The 19,475-nt window shown below is 33.0% G+C and overlaps 9 protein-coding genes and 5 pseudogenes across 14 annotated transcripts, besides 2 other annotated features; 9 read left to right on the top strand and 5 right to left on the bottom strand.

The window, feature by feature from the left end:
- Positions 1-3,051: part of a mobile genetic element that runs on past the window's edge.
- On the bottom strand, positions 1,841-2,984 carry TVAGG3_0926060 (annotated as a pseudogene). Its single transcript has one exon. A coding segment is annotated over exon 1 (1,144 nt).
- A 165-nt stretch (positions 3,052-3,216) lies between the features above and the next one.
- Positions 3,217-5,601, bottom strand: TVAGG3_0926040 (uncharacterized protein; the record flags this gene model as incomplete). The annotated part of the gene is made up of 1 exon (XM_001299246.1): positions 3,217-5,601. One exon carries the CDS (start codon positions 5,599-5,601, stop codon positions 3,217-3,219), a length of 2,385 nt encoding a protein of 794 aa, XP_001299247.1.
- A 172-nt stretch (positions 5,602-5,773) lies between these two features.
- Positions 5,774-6,898, top strand: TVAGG3_0926030 (cell division cycle; the record flags this gene model as incomplete). The annotated part of the gene is made up of 1 exon (XM_001299247.1): positions 5,774-6,898. The coding sequence occupies one exon, from the start codon at positions 5,774-5,776 to the stop codon at positions 6,896-6,898; it is 1,125 nt and encodes a 374-aa protein (XP_001299248.1).
- A 363-nt stretch (positions 6,899-7,261) lies between these two features.
- On the bottom strand, positions 7,262-8,212 carry TVAGG3_0926020 (uncharacterized protein; the record flags this gene model as incomplete). The annotated part of the gene is made up of 1 exon (XM_001299248.1): positions 7,574-8,212. One exon carries the CDS (start codon positions 8,210-8,212, stop codon positions 7,574-7,576), a length of 639 nt encoding a protein of 212 aa, XP_001299249.1.
- A 422-nt stretch (positions 8,213-8,634) lies between these two features.
- Positions 8,635-9,600, bottom strand: TVAGG3_0926010 (ankyrin repeat protein family; the record flags this gene model as incomplete). The annotated part of the gene is made up of 1 exon (XM_001299249.1): positions 8,635-9,138. The coding sequence occupies one exon, from the start codon at positions 9,136-9,138 to the stop codon at positions 8,635-8,637; it is 504 nt and encodes a 167-aa protein (XP_001299250.1).
- A 137-nt stretch (positions 9,601-9,737) lies between these two features.
- Positions 9,738-10,553, top strand: TVAGG3_0926000 (annotated as a pseudogene). Its single transcript has one exon. A coding segment is annotated over exon 1 (816 nt).
- A 138-nt stretch (positions 10,554-10,691) lies between these two features.
- TVAGG3_0925990 (uncharacterized protein) lies at positions 10,692-11,054 on the top strand (the record flags this gene model as incomplete). Its single annotated transcript, XM_001299250.1, has 1 exon — positions 10,692-11,054. One exon carries the CDS (start codon positions 10,692-10,694, stop codon positions 11,052-11,054), a length of 363 nt encoding a protein of 120 aa, XP_001299251.1.
- A 17-nt stretch (positions 11,055-11,071) lies between these two features.
- TVAGG3_0925980 (serine threonine-protein phosphatase family) lies at positions 11,072-11,314 on the top strand (the record flags this gene model as incomplete). Its single annotated transcript, XM_001299251.1, has 1 exon — positions 11,072-11,314. The coding sequence occupies one exon, from the start codon at positions 11,072-11,074 to the stop codon at positions 11,312-11,314; it is 243 nt and encodes an 80-aa protein (XP_001299252.1).
- A 4-nt stretch (positions 11,315-11,318) lies between these two features.
- TVAGG3_0925970 lies at positions 11,319-12,165 on the bottom strand (annotated as a pseudogene). The gene has a single exon. A coding segment is annotated over exon 1 (847 nt).
- A 525-nt stretch (positions 12,166-12,690) lies between these two features.
- Positions 12,691-19,475: part of a mobile genetic element that runs on past the window's edge.
- Positions 15,114-15,269, top strand: TVAGG3_0925960 (uncharacterized protein; the record flags this gene model as incomplete). The annotated part of the gene is made up of 1 exon (XM_051252418.1): positions 15,114-15,269. The coding sequence occupies one exon, from the start codon at positions 15,114-15,116 to the stop codon at positions 15,267-15,269; it is 156 nt and encodes a 51-aa protein (XP_051077992.1).
- Positions 15,647-15,871, top strand: TVAGG3_0925950 (phage tail repeat-like family; the record flags this gene model as incomplete). The annotated part of the gene is made up of 1 exon (XM_051252417.1): positions 15,647-15,871. One exon carries the CDS (start codon positions 15,647-15,649, stop codon positions 15,869-15,871), a length of 225 nt encoding a protein of 74 aa, XP_051077991.1.
- On the top strand, positions 15,920-16,555 carry TVAGG3_0925940 (annotated as a pseudogene). The gene has a single exon. A coding segment is annotated over exon 1 (636 nt).
- On the top strand, positions 17,050-18,046 carry TVAGG3_0925930 (annotated as a pseudogene). Its single transcript has one exon. A coding segment is annotated over exon 1 (997 nt).
- On the top strand, positions 18,329-18,979 carry TVAGG3_0925920 (uncharacterized protein; the record flags this gene model as incomplete). The annotated part of the gene is made up of 1 exon (XM_051252416.1): positions 18,329-18,979. The coding sequence occupies one exon, from the start codon at positions 18,329-18,331 to the stop codon at positions 18,977-18,979; it is 651 nt and encodes a 216-aa protein (XP_051077990.1).

Below are 19,475 nucleotides of genomic sequence, written 5' to 3'. Positions count from 1 at the left end.
CTGACAATTTTCTTTGGTATGTGGTTTTTCATTATCGATTCTATCCAATGTTGGTTTATTTGCATATGTAAACGCTTTACCACACATTTTGCATTTAGATGAAAGGATTAAATCGTGATAGTATTGAATCATCCATTGAAACATTTTTTTAGTATCCCTTTCTGCTTTTTCATCTTGTTTCTTATATGATTCAATTTTATATTTCCAATACTTTTTTGTTAATTCAAAACTTGATTCATCTTCTTCTCAGGATATTTTCATTAGGATTAAAGTCTTTATATGCTAAGCGTAACGAATCATTGAAGCATTCGATGATAAAGAAAGATTATGAAGCATGTCAATTTTATAAACAAATGTTTCTTCGATAATTTTATCAATTGGGTCAATCATAATTTCAACGTCTTTATTGCAATAATGAATAAAATATTCTAATCTATTCTCAAAATTTTTAGCATCATTGAGATATATTTGATAATCTGAATCGGATATTGTTTCTTGTGTTAATGCTGAATAAAATGAATCTTGAGTGAATGGTTCCTTTTTATATAATTCTTCTTCGTAATTCTCCCATGTGATGAATTGATAAGGGAAAAAGGATTTAACACGTGATTTATTGTTTCCGAAATCTTGAGTGAATTGGTCTAATGTTCCACCCGCTATATAATTTCTGATGTCAATAAATCTTAATTCATATGGACAGTTTGTTTTCTTTACTATGACTTGCTTAAATTGAGAAGAAGAACCCAGCATTGATTTTATCTTCCATTTTGCAGTATTTAAATCACGAAGAATTAAATTTAAATCAAACTTTCCCGAATTAAAACCTATGATATTCACTTTATTAAATTCTTCATCTAAAAGTTCTTTAAATGCTTCCTTCTTTTTTCATTTAATGTATGAGACAAAGTCCCCGCCGTTTGGTCCGTTTGCGACTTCATTAATTCTTCATATTGTTCAATATTTGATTTAGCAACTAATGAACAGGTTGAAAATAAAAACTCAATCCAATCAGAAATAAAAGAATCACTCGAAGTTAAGCAAAAATTCCTCGTATATGTTTTATCGTTTAATTTAACCGTTGATGATACCATGAATGGTTTTAAGTAAGCATTCAAAGTTGCACACTCAGAAAGTTGTAATTCTTCTTTAGTCTCTAATGTTTCGAAGTCAAAAGTAATATAATATCTTGTCGTTTGATAATATTCCTGCAAATTATGAGCTAATAACCACTGATATATCTTCTGTTTCGTAATATGTGGTGCATATGGTTGCTGTGTCTTTTGCAATTGAACGTCTTGAATTAATCTTCCATTATTTTCTTTACATTTCTCACAATGCTTTAAAAATCTTCTTTGGTTTTTCCTTTCTGGATCATCACGGATAGAATAAACTTCTTCTTTGCAAGGGGCAAACTTTATAGCCGGTGAGTGCTTCAACGTCTGTTATTCTGTCAGCGTGAAGTTTTCCACATGGACTCTGTGTTAATAAAATATTTACTGTTTCAAATTCTGGATCTATCATTATTGATTCCACTAATGGAAAGTCTACCTTATTTAATGTCCACGTCTTCTGGTTGAGGATCACAATAATAGAAATCAATATTAACATTTAACATTCTCGCTAACCTCTCACTTCTGATGAAATGTCAAACCCTTCATATGATCTATTGCTTCATTTAAATAACTTCTACGAGTTTTAGGATTAACACCATCAGGAATGTTATAGAAGCGTTTAAATAACCTTCTACCTTCTGCTCTAATTTGATTATCATTCATTTTAGCTGTTCCGTTTTTGTTCATTTATGTAAGAATAAAAAAAATAAAATAATAAAGTTTATTTTTTAAAGTCCGTAAAATGAATTAAGAACACATAAATTTTTATCATCTGCGACGTGACGAATACATTTTAATTTACTCAAGAATGCGTACCCTGATACATTAAATCTAATTCCTGTCTTATTTAATTTCACAACTTTGAAAAGGAATGTATGAATAGCTATAAAATGATGAGAAGATGTTTTATGGGTTGCTTCCATTTTTTCTGAAATAAATGAATAAATATAATGTTTATAAGTTTTCATATCTTTTATGTTCTTAATAACGAATGGTATAGACCTTTCCACTTCGTCTTCCTTCGGTGCTGTTCTTTCATATGAAACATTATTAGTATCTTCAATAATGAAACCAATCACACAAAATTTTATATGTTCCAATGGTTTCTTTTGATATTTTATCTAATAAATCAAAAACTTTATCAACACCTGTGCATTTATTTAAATAATAATTTGTGTAAATATCATGATCTTCTTTCTTAATCGTATTAGTTGCATATGTCACGTTTTTCAGTGCTTTTTTGAATTTTCAGAATCGAGAGGGGTGAAAGTAAGATACAAGGGTATTCTTCTTATCAATAAATTGTAACTTATGTTTACGAATAAATTTAATACCTTCTTCCGAAAGTGTTTCATCTATTTCACCATCTAATAAATTTTGTGTTGATTCTAAGACATAATTTTTATATCTTTCTTCATGAGATTTCTGAACTTCTGATTCTGAAGCTGGGATATTCATTAAACCCTCTACTTCATTTTCATTATATTTTTCAACTTCTCTTAATTCCTTAATTTTTTCATCTATTTCATTTCTTAATTGTTCCAATTTCTCAATCTCATCGTTATAATATTCATCTTGTTTAATTTTTTCTTCAAAATATTCAGGAGGTGTTTCAAGGCTCTCTGAGCCCAGGTCCTCTGGACCATAAAGAGGAATATTCTCCTGTTTTTCAACTTTTTTGGGATATAAATATCTCATTATAGCCTTTTTAGTAATTGGCCCGTTATATTTAAATTCATTCAACAATCTGGAAAACTCTTTCACATTCTGCATATATGTTGGATAAGAACCGTCTCCAAAATTTTCTAAAATATTTTCTAATTCTGAATTAGTGAACTTTAAAGATTTCAATGAATTAGTTGTTATACTCATTTATTATAAAATAAAAAAATAAATTTAACTTAGTTTTAATTTTACGTAAGAAGTCAATTTTTTAAATCTTGATTTATTCAAAAACGTAAGAATAAAAACCGTAAGAATCATACATTTTTTACTTCATATGTTAAAAAAAATGATACAAAATCGTTCAATATTGTATGAATTCTTACGTTTACAAAAAAAGTCACACAACCCTTCAACATATACTACTAATATATAAACATGTTTATTTCGATGTTGTTAATATCTTTTCAACAGTTTGCTTTTGGGCCGTGATCACACGATTATCAAATGTAACATATCCGCATAGTTTCTTATTCTCTTTCTTTAGATTCTCAACTGTTTGCTTCAAGATCTCTATCTGTTTTGTTGTTGATTCAATGACACTGTTATTGGATTCGATTGTTGCTTTAAGTTCATTATTTTCCTTAATTAATGATTGATTTAATTCATCAAATTTAGTTGATTTACCCATCCATTCATCTCTAAGAGAAGTTACTTGAATAATTTCTATCTTCTGCTTCTCGCTCAAGGAAACACTTGAAGCGAGATCTTTTTCAAGAATTGCATTCTTCTTGGATAACTTTTCAATTTGAACTTCTAAGTCTGCAGTTTTCTTGGCTGTTGTTATATATTTCTTATTTTGTTGATCAAATGCTTCTTTAAATTTAGTAAGTTGTGCTTCCAAAGTTCCATTTTGTGTTAAAATAGTATCAACCTTCTTGGATAAAATTTCATTTTGACTCTTCAAAGACCGGTTTTCATTTAGGCAGTCATTGATAATTGTAACTTTCTTCTTGTAATAATTAATCTTCTGAGCTAGCTTTGCATTATCCTCTTTAGAATTTGCTACTTGTCTAACAGAACCTTCAATCTTCTTATTTAATTCGCTTATTAAAATATCCTTGTTTTTCAAATCTTGGTCTTTTAATTTGTTGACTCTATTTAATTCATGAATTGTGTTTTCGAGCTTTGACACTTGCTTTTGGGAAATATAGTATTTCTTCTTTAGTTCTTCAATTGTTTTTTCGTAGTTTATATTCTTTAATGTGTAATCAGTTATTTCAATTTCACGAGATTTTTGCTCTTTTCTCAAAGCATCTTCAATATTTTCAACGGGAAAATACGCTTTCGAATTCATCTTATAAATAGAATCTGTGAATTGTTCAAAGAAAATATATTGTGTTGAATTATCTGTTAGTAATAATTGCATTGCTAATAAAGCACTTGATATCTCTCTCTTACTATTTGATGATAATAATGAGATACACAATAATGAGGCAAATTTAGAATTAACTATTATTTGCTTGATTCTTGGAGTCCACCCGCCAATAAAGAGTGAGCAATCCATTAAGAAATGGAATAATGAAGCTGATAATGCAGAGTTTTCTTGGGTTATTCTTCTTTCAAATTCACTAAATATATATTCTTGATGATCTGTTAATAAAACGAGTAACTTATCTTTGATTCCGGGTGAATTTAGGAATAATCTCATGATATATAATAGTGACATATATGTTTCTGTTGATGTAATTGAAGGATCATATCTCATATAATTTTGTAATGCTGAATAAAAGATATCAAATGGATCTCTTAGCGCTGAGATATATTCTGGAACTGCATCAACAAGCTTATAAAGTAAACCGCAGTGAGCCAAAGAAACAAATCCTTCTTGAATATTAATTAATCTCATTATGAAAGTTCTTATTTCATCTTTTGTTAATTGCTCACAATATATAGGATTCATTTGAGTCAAAGCGTTTGCTGCTTCAGATGCATCAATACCGCATGATTTTCCAAGTGAAATAAACAATGCACAATAAAGAGCGCTGCTAATTCCATTGTCTTTTTCAATCTGTAGAATACTTTGTGATAACGATGCTAAAAACAGTTCTCTAGGATTATCTGATTCACAAAGCTTCTGTGCTGCAATGAAGGCTGTCTGAAAATCTTCTGTAATAGGTGATAAAGCTGTGGCTGCTGAGAATGCCGCTCCAATAATATTGCGATCTTCACTGATCAAAAGATCATTAATTAATCGTTTGAAAGGATTGAAGTTATGGTTCATACGTAAAAATGACATAAATTGTTGAGAATTTCTTGCAAAATTATTTGTCGTTATTAAAGCCCAATAGCGAATTTCTGGAACTTGTAGGCATACATATATATTTTTGAATAATGTATCGAATGTTGATCTGTTTGTGATAATTGGAATATTATTTATCGTTAAAAGAGAAATTAAGTGAAAGTATTCAGCATAAACTGCTTCTTTTTTGAGTGATTCTTCATTAAATAGCATACTAATTAAGAGGTCAAGATTTATTTCTTGACTTACTATCTTGGTAAGATGTGGTAATTTACAAAGTCGAATGAAAAACTTTAGTATTATTAATTCTATGCATTTTTCATCTTTTATTATTGTCTTAACCATTAATTTTGCTAAGTTTTTGATTAATCTTGCGAATTCAGGATCGTTATTTGCTAATACTAATGATTTTGTCGTAAAACTGAAGGATGAAATGAAATTATTTACTACATCATCAATAATTTCCTTTGAGTTCGGGTCTGCTCGTTCAATTATTTGGGAAATTGGTTCAAAAATCGATTCCATAAATATAAGTGTACGTTTAATTATTCTTGAGACTCAAAGAATATGAATTTTTAGATGATCTCAGTAGGAAAATGATGCTTTGCTACATTACTATATATTGGTATCATTTTGTATCTAAATAATATGCGTGAAATAATTTTTTTGGTATGAAATTTTAGTGTACGTTAAGCAAATGTATTCAAGTCCATTTCGAAGCCCCAGAAGAAGTAAAAGTCCAAGTACAACAACATTTTCATCATCTCCGAAGTTTACTAATAGTCCTTCTGTTGGAAGAGATCGATTTTCTCCATCACACCGTTCTCCAACTAGATCTTCATCATCTTCCTCGTCATCTCCACACTCACCTTTAAGTTCATCACCAAGATGTAGTAGTAGTAGTAGAAGACTTCCAAATGTAGAATCCAAAATTCTTTGTGCTCCAGATGTTTATTCGACCATACCAAATCAAGTTATTTCATACTCAGATTCAGGTGTTTTAGCTATAGCACTTGCAAATAAAGTATATTTATACTATGATGGAGATCAAAGAGGACTTTTTGAATCTTCTTCAATAATTGAAGGATTGTGCTGGTGGGACGACGACCTTGTAATTTCTTCTGGAGGTAAAATCGAAGTATGGCATACATCCAGAGAAAAATCGATTGTTAAATTTCAAAATCATCGTGCTATCGCAACGGCACTCGCTGCTTACAAAAATTACTTTGCCACAGGTGGAGATGATGGCATTATCTATGTTTATAAGCGTAATTGCTCACAATTTGTTAAAATATCTCTTCCAGGAGCAAAAGTTTGTGCAATTGCATGGTCAAAAGAAGGAGATAGTATGATCGTTGCTGATTCTAAGAAGAGAATATTAATTTATGACACTGAATTCGTTCAGATAGGATGCATTACACATGATGCTGCCGTAGTAGCTATAGCTACACTTCCTGGCAACTACCTGGTGACAGGAGATTTAAGCAAATATGGTGTGATGAGAATGTTTTCTATCAAAACTGGTACTGAAGTACGTTCTGTTTGCACAGGATCTCCAATATCTTCTATTGTATGGGATGATCATTGGGGCCTAATTGTAGCAAACGTCAATTCTCCATCAACATGGGAGATTTGGGAAAAAACTTTCCAAAGAATTGCAAAATTCCGCGGACATGATAAAGGGATTATATGTATGGCATATCATAGCCAATCGCAGCAGCTTGCTACAATTTCATGTGATGAAACTATCCAAATCAGCTCCTTAACTGAAAGTTACCATACATATGTATGTCCATTTAAACTCGATTCAACTTTTCGTTGAACTAATATACGACCAATATTCTTTATAATCTTATTATTATTTTGTTTGTAAATTAAAAGAAACCATAATCCATGAATGATTTTACAATATCACATGTAAGTGTTTGAAGATAAATTCGTATTAAAATTAATAGAACCATACAAAGCAATGTTTCAAATGATGCCAATGTTGAAACTATAGGAAATGATGGATAGTCAATTCTTCATGGTGCATCAAAAAGTAATAATAAAGAATAAGTAGAACTATTAATATCACACGGCATCATTGCTAATAATGCTAGAAAGTGAGGAGATACATAATATGGATGTATAATCTCAATAAAAGGAAAATAATAGATTTATTATTTGTATGAATTATTCTTGTCGCCATAAGCAAAAATTCAAGTATGGCTCAATTCAGAACTTTACTGTAGTGGTTTATAAGTGTGAGAGTATGAAAGGCTGAAACTTTCTTGTATGCTCAAGATATGAAACCTTATAACTGGTGTGAATATGAACATCTATGATATGATGGTTACGCATATACATGGTCCTCTTGATATCGTGAATAGAGAATCTTTCAAAGTTTGCATTGTTATATTCATAAGTTTTTTCAAGACTGAGAGAGCTAAGGAAAAATGTTCCTCATAAAAAAAGTTGAATTACACAAAGATTTACGATTGTACCATAAAATACATTACTTTTTTGATTTTGTGAGAAGATTTCTAAGATCTTCAATGCATTGAGCAGATAAATTCTTAACATCAATAGTAGTAGTTTCCTGAAGCTCAAAACCAGGTATATGAGTCTTTAAAATCCTGCACATTTCAGCCAAAACGGATACATCTGTTACTTCGTTAATTAGTCTTTGAATTTCTTGAACAAGAGGTGCTGGAGGTCCATGAACTGATTTAGATACTGGTATTTTAGCTGGAATTGGAGTGCTAACTTGTGGAGAGTATGCAGATAATGACATCGCTCTTTTTATTAAAGAGAACTTGTTGATATCCTTTTTGATGAGTTTTTGTAACTTTTCTGCTCTTGTTCTTGGAATTGAGCCAGCCTTTTTTTCAAAATATAATGATATATCTTCTAAAACTAACGTAGTGCGAACATCATTGACATATTTTTCTTGAGCACGATATAAAATTTCACGAACATCTATTGCAAAATCGAATGGACTTGCGTATTTTTTGTTTACAAGTCTATCTTGAATATCTTCCATTTTAATTGTTAAATTTGCTTCATGGCCGAACCTATATAGAAGTCTAGATGTTGGTCGCTTAGCAAATTTGTTAAATATCTCAATAACTTCATCGTAAATGAATGGATCCATTTTTAACTGAGAAATTGTCACTTTTTATCTCTAATTTATCTATTGGCACTTCATCATGCATTCTGCTGTAGATGAGTAGTTTCATATATCATACTTTCCTTTAAATGTCTCTATACATTAGAATCACCTCTTCATAGTCACCAATTTTTTTTCCGTAATATTTTAGAAACAAATTTGTGATTGTCAAAGGAAAGGCTTGATATAAAATATAAGATCGGAATTGAATTTTATTTCTGAGTTCATTTCGAAAGAAACTACATCCAACTTCATATCTTGAAGGAGAATGTAATTCCTAGCTATGATTTTAAAGTAGTATCACATCTCAACGAATAATTTTGATCAACATTTATATCAAACAAAAATTTTCAAATAAAATGCTTACCCCAGAATGATTAAAAATTAAATTAATTTTATATTTTTAATCAAATTGAAGAAATATAGCTTCTTATTTCATAACTTCCATAAGCTAAACAAGTGTTCCCATTAAAATCTTTTGCATCTTTATTAGCTCCAACAGAAATAAGATATTTGACAACATCAAGATAACTATTAATTGAGGCTTGAATGAGTGGAGTATAACCATCATTATTCTTTGCTTCTTTATCAGCTCCAATAGATATAAGGTATTTAACAACTTCAATATGGCCATTATAGCATGCCGAAATAAGTGGAGTCCTTCCATCATTTGTCTTTGCTTCTATATCAGCCCCAAGAAAGATAAGATATTTAACAACTTCAAGTTTGCCATATCTTGATGCCCAAATAAGTGGAGTAAATGTACTTCTACTACGTAATTCTTTATCACAACCATATTCAACAAGATATTTAACAAGTTTGAGATTGCCATTTTTAGATGCTTCATGAATAAGATAAAATCCATCTGGATTTTTCGTTTGGCTAAGTCTTTCTAATGCAATTGACGTCATAAATTTATTATCCTTTTCTGATAATTCATTTAAGAATTTATAAACACTTGAGAAATCATTTGCATCGCTTAGTTCAGAAACCTTTTGTAAAAATTCGTCTTGAATATTATAACGATAATGATTGCATTTGATAGGCCTTGTTCTCAATAAAGAATCATGGAAAGAATTAATAATAAAATGATAGTTATTTGTGTTACTTAATTTTTGAATTTCATCAATAATTTGTTTGCAACAAAATTCCAAATGAATATTCTCAATCAATTGATTAAAAATTTCGCTTTCTTTTGTGAGAGATATGACGAATTTTGCTAAGGAATCTTCATCAATAATTCTTAATTTATCACTCATGATTATTCTTTGAAGAATGTCAAGTCCGAGTTTTTTCGAAATTGATCTGAGTTTATCTTCATCAATTTCGAAGAAATGAGAAGTGATGAAATCTGCACATTCAAATATATTGTCTTCAGCAGAAAAAAAAAAAAAAAAAAAAAAAAAAAAAAAAAAAAAAAGGTAGTGGGGCTTCCAGGCACTTCGTGCCCTCTAGCCCCTAAGAAATTTTGTCACTTTTCAGGAAAAAACATTTTTATTATATATATAAAATGAATTTTACAAAACCACCGTTACCCTTCTTTGGAAATAAGAGTAGATGTAAAGATATTCTATTGAGAGAACTTAAGAAACTACCGAATGGTCTAACATTTGTAGATTTGTTCGGTGGAAGTTTCTATATATCCCATTTGTGCCATACTGTATTTCCTGACTCAAAGATTATATGCAATGACTTCGACAACTATATGAACCGTCTCAAACATATACCAGACACAAACAAAATATTGAAAGAGTTAAAAGAAAAGATACCTATAGGTAAGATGGAACGTATACCATTAGATAAGAAAAATACTGTCAGAGAGGTTTTGAAAAAGGCAGAGTATATTGACTGGATAGTATATCTCTAGACTATTATATAGTGGTGCTATAAGAGTTCATGACATTGAAACACTTATGTCAAAAGTTTTATATCTTAACTATACAAATGTTTTCAAAGAGAACATAGAAAAATATATTGAGGGTATAGAGTTTGTGAGATGTCATTGGACAGAGTTGTATGAAAAATATAAAGACAAGGAAAATGTTTTCTTTATAGTGGACCCGCCGTTCTATAACACATGGGATTTTCAATACCAAGTAGACTGGACTTTGAGAGACTCTTTAGAAACTTTAGACGTTTTACATAACCATCCATGCTTTTACTTTACATCCGATAAAAGTGGTTTGGAAAGTGTCATGAGATGGTTAGAGGACATACATGACTATGAGTTTATATATGACAAGATAGAATATGAGAGAGGTCTATAAACTGGAGAAAGTGTCATAACAAAGAAATTTTATTAGTAAGTAAATGTGGTTTGAAATAGGACTACTTGTTTTAGGTTTTTTCCATTGTGTCATTTATTTATTTGACGTGGCAGAAAAGTACAGAGAATATGAAGATGAACCAATGCCTGCAAATTTCAGTATATGTACTCGTAAGAGATATTTTTATCTAATATTAAATGGACGCACAGAACTTAGCGAATGCACAGCAACCTGGACAACCAAACCCAGAGAATATTCCAAATGAAGTTAGAATACAAACTGCAATGGCAAACTATGGTCAAGTGCCAACAGATGTACAAATGCAAACTGCCATGTCAAATGACGCTGCGTTAGGTTTGCCACCATGGTATGCAAATATGAGATGGAAAGAGTTTTATACAAACCCTGAAGTGGGATATAAACAACTTTATGCAGATGACGCGAACACAGGAGTTGACCCAGAATATGTTTTCTACCAGAGGAGAAACAGAATGTATGAGCTCCAGTTAAAGAATGCTATGGAACTCAACAGGAAACGTAAGAGACTAGGTGGACATTAGATTTTTACATATAGTAAATGGGTTTCTTCAGTAGTATTGGAAACTTCTTTCGAAATGTTGGAAGAGGTATATGGAATGGAATAAAAACCGTAGGAAGAGGAATTTGGAACGGAGTCAAAAATATTGGTAAAAGAGTAGGTCAGTTCGTTGGTATTATACCTAAAGACCCTGAACCAGAAGAACAAGCTCCTGTAATACAACAGCCTGAACCTGCACCACAGTCAAGTTGGCAACCAAATCCAACACCTCAACCGTATTAAAAAATTATATTTTTACCGTTCGATAGTAGTTGTATATGAAACTAAGTTCTAAGTAAAACACATGGTATAATGGAATTATTCTTTTTCTTCCATCTGTAGTAAACCATACTTGAAAGTCTGAAATACTTCCACTTGGTGGTTCATATAGCTTTGTAGGTTTTTCGTAAAAGTCATTTGCCAAGCATAAAAAAGAGTTTTGCGCACCAGAAAATGAAGCATGAACAATAATAGCATCTGGGTCGAAAATATTTTCATATGTTCCATTAGGGTTTTCGACTTCATAAAAGTCCGGGTGTACTGGATATTCTGCAGGCTGATTTAACATCCTCATAAATCTATACCATGCCAAGTTGTTATATTTTGTAGAAATATAAACGTTTTCTCCAAGGTCTTCTATTCTATTGATTTTAACAGTTGCATTTTTCCTGTCATATATAATATCGAGATGGTACTCTCTCTCGTCAATGTTGTACTGTTTTGCATATTCGAGATAGATATCGTTTATTTTTCTTGAAAACTTGAAGAGTTGTTTCTAAGTTTACAAGCAAACTAACTTGTAAAAGTTTTCCCTGTTCAAATTTCTCATACATACGTTTTTCTTTGTTATAGTATCGAATTTCAAAACCGACTGTAAATGGGAAACCATGTATGGCTTCTGAAATGAACTTCATTCTACGAAAGCCAATAGCTTTTGTGACGGATGGGTCTCTTAGCCATCTTAACGGGTAGTCAAAACGATAGCCTTCATGCTTTACGGTCTCTGTCTCAAACTTTTGACCGACATTCGTAAAAAGTTCATCTAATGGTTTAGTTGTAGCAACTCTTGAATTTTCTTTTTCTATTGGAAGCATATTTTATCTAGAATAAAAATGTCAAATGAAACAGCGTCTATGAGAGAAATACAACACAACCGACAACTCATTATACAAGCTCTAAATAAGAACACAACAAACTTTTCAAACTATTCTAAGATATCTGAGTCATTGAAAGAAGGAAACTTAAAACTGACGATAAACCCAATGACAGACGAGTTTCTGTTTCAAGACAGTAAGAACCATACTGTCTGTGTAAATCCAACAAAAGGAACTTTAAACGAGAAACCTATATCTGAACTTCTTTTGAAAGCAGATGTTGACAACAAAGCTGACAAAGAGTATGTCATTGAAAAAGTTCAAGAAGAACATGACAGAGCAGATGCAACATATGCAACGAAAGAACATACTCATCCTGAACTAGCGGACAAAACATATGTTGACAATAAAATGTCAAGTGAAGTGACAAGAGCTGAAAACGAATATTCTAAAAAGACTCATATACATACCATTGCAAATATTACAAACTTACAAGAAACCTTAAACAGGAAAAGTGACGTTGGACATACACATTCTATATCTGAAATAACAGACTTAAACGTTAGCCTTGAAAAGAAAGCTGACAAAACATATGTCAACAGTGAGTTAGAGGAGAAGGTAGATAGGGGTTGTATGGCTAGTGCGTTAGTGAAGAAGGCAGATAAGGAATATGTGGATGAAAAAGACAATGAAATTAAAGAAAGGGTTGAATGGTATAATGAACGGACATCGAAGATTTTAGAAGGTAAAGCCAATACAGGGTGGGTTTCAGGATGTTTAGACCTTAAAGCGGATAAGAACCATACACATACCATTGCAAATATTACAAACTTACAAGAAACCTTAAACAGGAAAAGTGACGTTGGACATACACACGATTTCTTCGCAACTGTTGCTATAGAAAGTATTGAAGGAACGGTTGAAGAAACTGGTGGGGATGCAATATATTGTAAACCTCCTAACTTTCCACAAGGTTTAACATCGGATGACGACATAACGACGATGAGAAACATTAGATGTAAAGATGTTTATGTCATGAAGGATGAACATAATACTAAATTCACTGCTCAAGATTTATATGACAAGAAAGCAGACAAAACAGAGCTTCAAACATTAAAGACAGAAATACTTCAAACATTATATCCTATAGGCTCTATTTATACGTCAATGAACTCTACCAGACCAGAAGTAGTACTTGGTCTCGGAACTTGGACTCAAATAGTCGACAGGTTTTTTGTATTGTGCAAACTCTTCAAAGGAAACAGGCGGAAGTAAAACGATTTCAGGTGAAAACCTACCTGCACACAGTCACTACGTAGATTTAAGTACATCTCAAGCAGGTTGGCATAAGCATAAATTTTGGGATTGGCACGCCTTGAAAAAGGTAAAGGATATGATGTTAAAGACGACGTTCAGTTTGCTATAAAATTGTTACTGGAGTGACACTCAGGGAGATGGAAACCATACACATCGCGTTACAGGATATACACAAACAACGGACAAAGTAAAGACTACATGCCACCTTACATGACAGTTTACGCATGGTATAGAATTGCTTAGTCGTCATTTTCAACTTCTTTAGCATATTCGTCAGGAGTTGTCTTTATATTTGTTAGGAACTGTCTTTGAAAAGTATACCACCTTGAACTTTGACAAGTTTGAAACGAGGTCTGACAATAGTAGTTTTTATCTTCTGCTTGCAGTGTGTACATTTTGCCATGTTTGCCTAAAACTTCATAATATTCTCTTGTATACTTTCTTCTATTTTTACGAACACGAACGTGAGTACCTGTCGAGTTCCCATGTTGTCATAGTCAATAGTATTTTCATATGGGTCGCGTTTAGGTATTTCTATTTTTACTTTGTCGCCTTTCTTAAGTTTGAAGCCTGGCATTCTTTCTTGTTTGTCTCTTTTGACTAAACTATTAAATATATAGTCTTTCTCTAAGTCGGGGTTGTTTTTCATTTCTTCGGGGGGTGGTTTCCCAACCTTTTTGTTTACGGGTATTGTAAATATTTAAAACTTGTCTCATCTTTGCCATGGAGAAATGTCTGTATTTGTCGTCATATGACATTTCATTTGCTTCACCACCTTTGTGGTTGGTTTAAGTCTCTTAAGATTTTTATACAACTGTCAATGACACCAAGAGCAGAATGGTTTTGGTCGACAATGAAATATTGGTTTACATTTTTTGAACGCAGATAGTTTTTTAATATCATCTGATTTGAAAGAACTTTCACAGTCAGATGTCAGTTTTTTGGATGGTATTTGTCAACGAATATTGTCAAAGCAGTTTTTACATCTAAAATATTTTGGACTGTAATGGTATGGCTTCACAGTATCTTGTGTTTTGACCAACAAATTTAACCAGTATGGTGGTCCATCTTCTCTATACCTCGGAATGTTTTCCAAGATATCCATAAACCAAGCATTTGGTGTTGAACTAAAGATTTTTATCATGAGTGCTTTCTTTGTTGCCTTAGAAACATAGGGTCCTTGTTTGGATTCGTCATTTTTAACCCATAAGAAATGGGTTTATTTGGCGCATTAGCAGGAGTTGCATCCAGATTTTGCCCGCAGTGGGAACACTAGCCAGAGGTGCATTTGGAATTGGAAGGAAGATTTTGAGTACATTAGGTATACTGAAGAGAAAGCACAGCCTATTATACAAACTGTACAGAAAGGTTGGGATGTAGCACGAGATGCAGCAAATCTTATTCCAAATCCTGAAACAAGAGGAAAAGTTCAAGGATGGATGGACAATGTAGGAAGACAAGCAGGAAACTACTATAACAAAGCAAATGACTACTATAACCAAGCAGGGCACTATATGGACCAAGGTGAAAGATTCTTTAACAGAGGATATAACCATGCACAACAGTGGTAAACAACAACCAACCGCAACCGCCTCAAACGTGGGGAATGTAAATTTTTTTACTGAGATGAAATGAACAATACAGCATTGAGACAAATGGGTTCAAGATGGATTTGTCGGCTTCCAGCAGTTACACCACCACGTGTTTGTCAAGTCCTCCCTATACCTCAGGAAGTTTTAGACCGACTTAAAAAACAACAACAACCAGTTGAAAACAAACCAAACTAAAATTTTTACTGAGATGAAATGACCGAAGAAGTTGAAACGGTAGATTTGACACCACAAACAAAAAGTTCAGAACCATTGTCAAAACCTGTCAAAGAACTTACAGATGAAGAGAAAAATTCAATAATAGAAAGTGCCAGGTCTGGAAATACAAACCCTAACTACAAAGTCACTTTTCATAGAAATGGAACGGCTAGTATCTCAAAAAGAAACAGACTCTCACAAATAAAATATTGAAGTCTGAAGGAGTTTATGAGACAACAGATGGAAAAGTTTACTTCACCGATCAACAGTTCATTATAGAACATCTCATTGACTTAGAGTCGAAATATTCTAAACTTTACAACAAACACAAAAAGTTGAAAGGAAAACAAAAACAGATGGCATATGATATTTATGAAGATGTTGACGACACAACTGTTCCTGCAGGTGGGGAAAAGTCAGAGGAACCGAAAAGTGACGAAAAACCGATAGAAGAAGAAAAACCAAAAACTGAAGATAAACCAAAACCAAAGTTTAGTTTCAATACTAAACCAAGTCAACCTTCATTAGCTGGTATGGGTTGGCGTCAAAGACTTATGGCAGCAGGCGGTTATGTTAAGTAAAGAGAAAAAAAATATTTTTTTATTTTTATAAAAATGCCCCCGTATAGAATGGATAGAAAATCTGCTAGAATAAAAGCAGAGTTGCAAAGATATGGTTGGAGAGTTTCGAAGAAGTTTAAATATAGGAAGGGAAGACCCATAAAAGTCTATGACAAATTGTCTGGTCTTCGCTACGAAATGGATTTGGAAACAGCACGTGCAAATTATCCAAACAGACTAGAGAGGTTAGAAGAAGAACGTCTTATGGACATGCCTTTCGATGTTAGTGAACCTCAAGTTGAAGGACACGACGGCTTTGCCAGATTCTACTGGAAACATGACGAACAATTGCATCCTTTGAGAAGGAAAAAAGGTAGTGCAGAGGATGGTCATGCCCATGGAAAGAACAAGATATGCATATGAAAAGTATCGTGAAGTTAGAAGTCAAATTACATCTGGTCGAACCTTTACAGTAAACTTTGACGAAGGAAGAACAAAGAAGGCTTCATGGGTGTACTTGCTGCCATACAAGACGGAAATAAGAAAGGACACAATCTCAGACTAACCGTAACAGATTTAGATGGTCATATTTACTATGCACATGGCAATGTCACAACAGCCGCACAACTTCTTGACGCTTTCAAGACTACAAAGAGAGACAAATGGTTGACTCCGACTGATATTTTGAATGCAATTGAAGGAATTGTAAGCGTGAAGTTCGAATGTATCAACCTAACCCTCAAGCAGTCAGACAACATGCTGGATACTTCCGTTCAGAAATAAGTCTGACATTGACTTGACAAGGTATGGAATTACAATTCAATTGAAAAAATTGTCAACGAACCTTGCATTCTTACATGTCTCAGGAACTCTGGTCTTGTTACAGATGAGAAGATGAAGTATCTTGAGTCATGTGTGAAGACAAGGTACATTCTCGAGGTTCAATTGACAAGATTGCACCGTTGGCAAATGTGAATATCCGAGTCAACATACCTACAGCTAAAGGTTCTTCACATGACGACTATGTTGTTGACAAGACTTACCATGGTTGAAGATTGTACTTGTCCACAACCACTTCATGTTGAACGAAAGTCTTACAAACCCATTGTTCGGAAAAGGCAAGTGCAACATTGTCAGAGCTGTTAACATTCTTTTCGAGAAAGGTTTGTTGGAACCGATTCCAGATGACAAGCTGACAGAAAGTTTTGTACCAAAGACGAAACAAACTTTTCACTGTTAGCAAGACCAAAAGTTGTTCCAGACAAAGTTCTAGTACAAAAGAAGTACACAGTTCCAAAAGGAGTTGGATTGTTCGGATACCAACCTGAACCAGAAGAACTTCCAATGAGGTTGCAAGAACTTCAAGATGCTATAAACAAACTCCATTGAGACATCCAATCGACGTCAAATTGTATTGGAGAGCATCAGAGTTAGGTCAGAAGGTTTTATATGAAACAGGTTGCTTCGACGATGTTTATGAGATAACAGGAGAAGTTTCTCAGAGATAAGAGACTCGCTTGAATTTCCAAAAACTGGTCCGATTGGATGCGATAAGTTCGACTCAGATGAAAAAATATTACTATGTCGACCTTAACGCCGCATACATGAGGTTCGTCCAATATTATCCCGACTGGAATTCCAAACGAAGATGGTGAGTTCCCGGGAAGGAACTATACAGTTGGAAAAGTCATACAAACAACTGTATGATATTAGGAAAGCTTCAAACCCCAAACTTGCAATGACATTAAAATTGCTTATGAATTCGACATGGGGGTATTCCATTAAAAAACCTCAAGAGATGAAGAGAAACATTATGAGAAGGTCGACAACTTTGTTGAAAGGTTTTCTCCTTTTGTTTTGAAATACGAATTTACCGAAGGTGAAAGTGGCTTAGTAACCACATTAAAACCTATTGTCGAACATTGGTCTTACCCTCAGTTCGCAAAAGCAGTCCTTGACGAGTACAACAAATTCTTCTCCGAAGTCAAATCGAAAGTGAAGGTTTACTATGAGAACATTGACGCACTCATGACGAACGAAGAAGGATACAACAAACTCATTGAAATGGGTATGGTCGGTGAGAAGATGGGCTGTTTTAAGCTAGATAAGGTATTTTCCGAAGTTCATGTCCTCTCCAAGCGTAAGTACTGGGGTGTGCTTGAAGACGGCACAGAAATAAAACATTGCATGAAGTAAAACATTGCATGAAGTAAAACATTGCATACCATTTTAAAACGTTTTTAAAACCATATATTTTTAATATATTAAATGTTTCAGGTTGAAAAACAAAGAACAAAAGTAGCAGATACAAAACCGTTAGACTATATCTTTACAAATGCCGGTAGAAATATTTCAGATGAAGAAATTTCATCCCGTTCATACAGGTTTGACTATCCAATTCGTTGGCTTCAAAGTCCTTCAGATGCAAAGGCAATAGGATTTAGAAGAGTTTTGTTTTCAAAAAGAACTAACGCTTTTATGTTCGTAGTATATTTTCATGGGCAGTATGAAGGTTCTGATGGTCTAATAGACAAATTTGACGAAATGAGAATCTTTACAGTTCGTTCAGACGAAAGTCTTGAGAAAACTCTAAATGACTTTCAAACTCAAATGAACAAATATTATTGGGAATTTCAAGAAAAATACGACTCTTTACTAAATGGAACATACTATCTGAAACTAGAATACAACAAGATGAATTCCACCGTTTCATTTCAAAGGATTGAAATTAACCCTCCAAGAAGTACACAGTTTTTATTTTGGGAAGTAGACAAACGTTCTTGGGCACAATTTCTTCGGTTACTAAACCAGAACGAACCATTGCCACCTGACGGTCCGTTTAAATTTATACGTCCACCAGCAGATTTGACAGTTTATAGAAACGTGTTTGACCCTCAAAATGTTATGTGTCATGCAAGTTTCAGTTCAAGCAACAATAGTTTTCTATGTATTGGTAAGGACTTTTATGACTTTGCTTCTAAATTCTACGAACCACCTAGTAACAGTTTCTCTGACTTTCAAGTTTGGTTCACAACAAACGGTGTGCAGCATATTATACCATTGTACTACGACTTTTATCTCGAATTGTCTTTCATATACAACTACGGAAAAGTGCTGAAAAAGTACTGAATGTGAAGATATTAGAAAATAACATTTTTTCTAACATCGTAGAAAACTCATGAAAACAATTTATTTTTGTGAATATGCAAGCGGCTCATAGCTCAGTGGTATGGGCTACCTCGTTAAAGGCGTCGAAGACCTCGGTTCAAATCCCGATTCGCGCAGGTTTTTTCCTTTTATGCAGTGAAATTTCATGTACATAGCGTTACTTTGGTGTTAGACCCTAGTGAAGAAAATAGAACGATATAAGTTTACATTTGTAAGGTTACTTTGGTGTTAGACCCTAGTGAAGAAAATAGAACGATAGGAGTTTACATTTGTAAGGTTACTTTGGTGTTAGACCCTAGTGAAGAAAATAGAACGATATAAGTTTACATTTGTAAAGTTGGACGATAAAAATCTCTGCTACTAGCAGTACTGCTACTGTCAGTAAAAGTATTGCTACTGTCAGTAAAAGTACTGCTACTGTCAGAAAAAGTACTGCTACTGTCAGTAAAAGTACTGC

This window comes from Trichomonas vaginalis, chromosome I, assembly GCF_026262505.1.
Source record: "Trichomonas vaginalis G3 chromosome I, whole genome shotgun sequence".
Taxonomy (NCBI): Eukaryota; Parabasalia; order Trichomonadida; family Trichomonadidae; genus Trichomonas; species Trichomonas vaginalis.
Note: the sequence above shows the minus strand (reverse complement) of the source record. Positions and strands in the feature narration are given on the sequence as shown.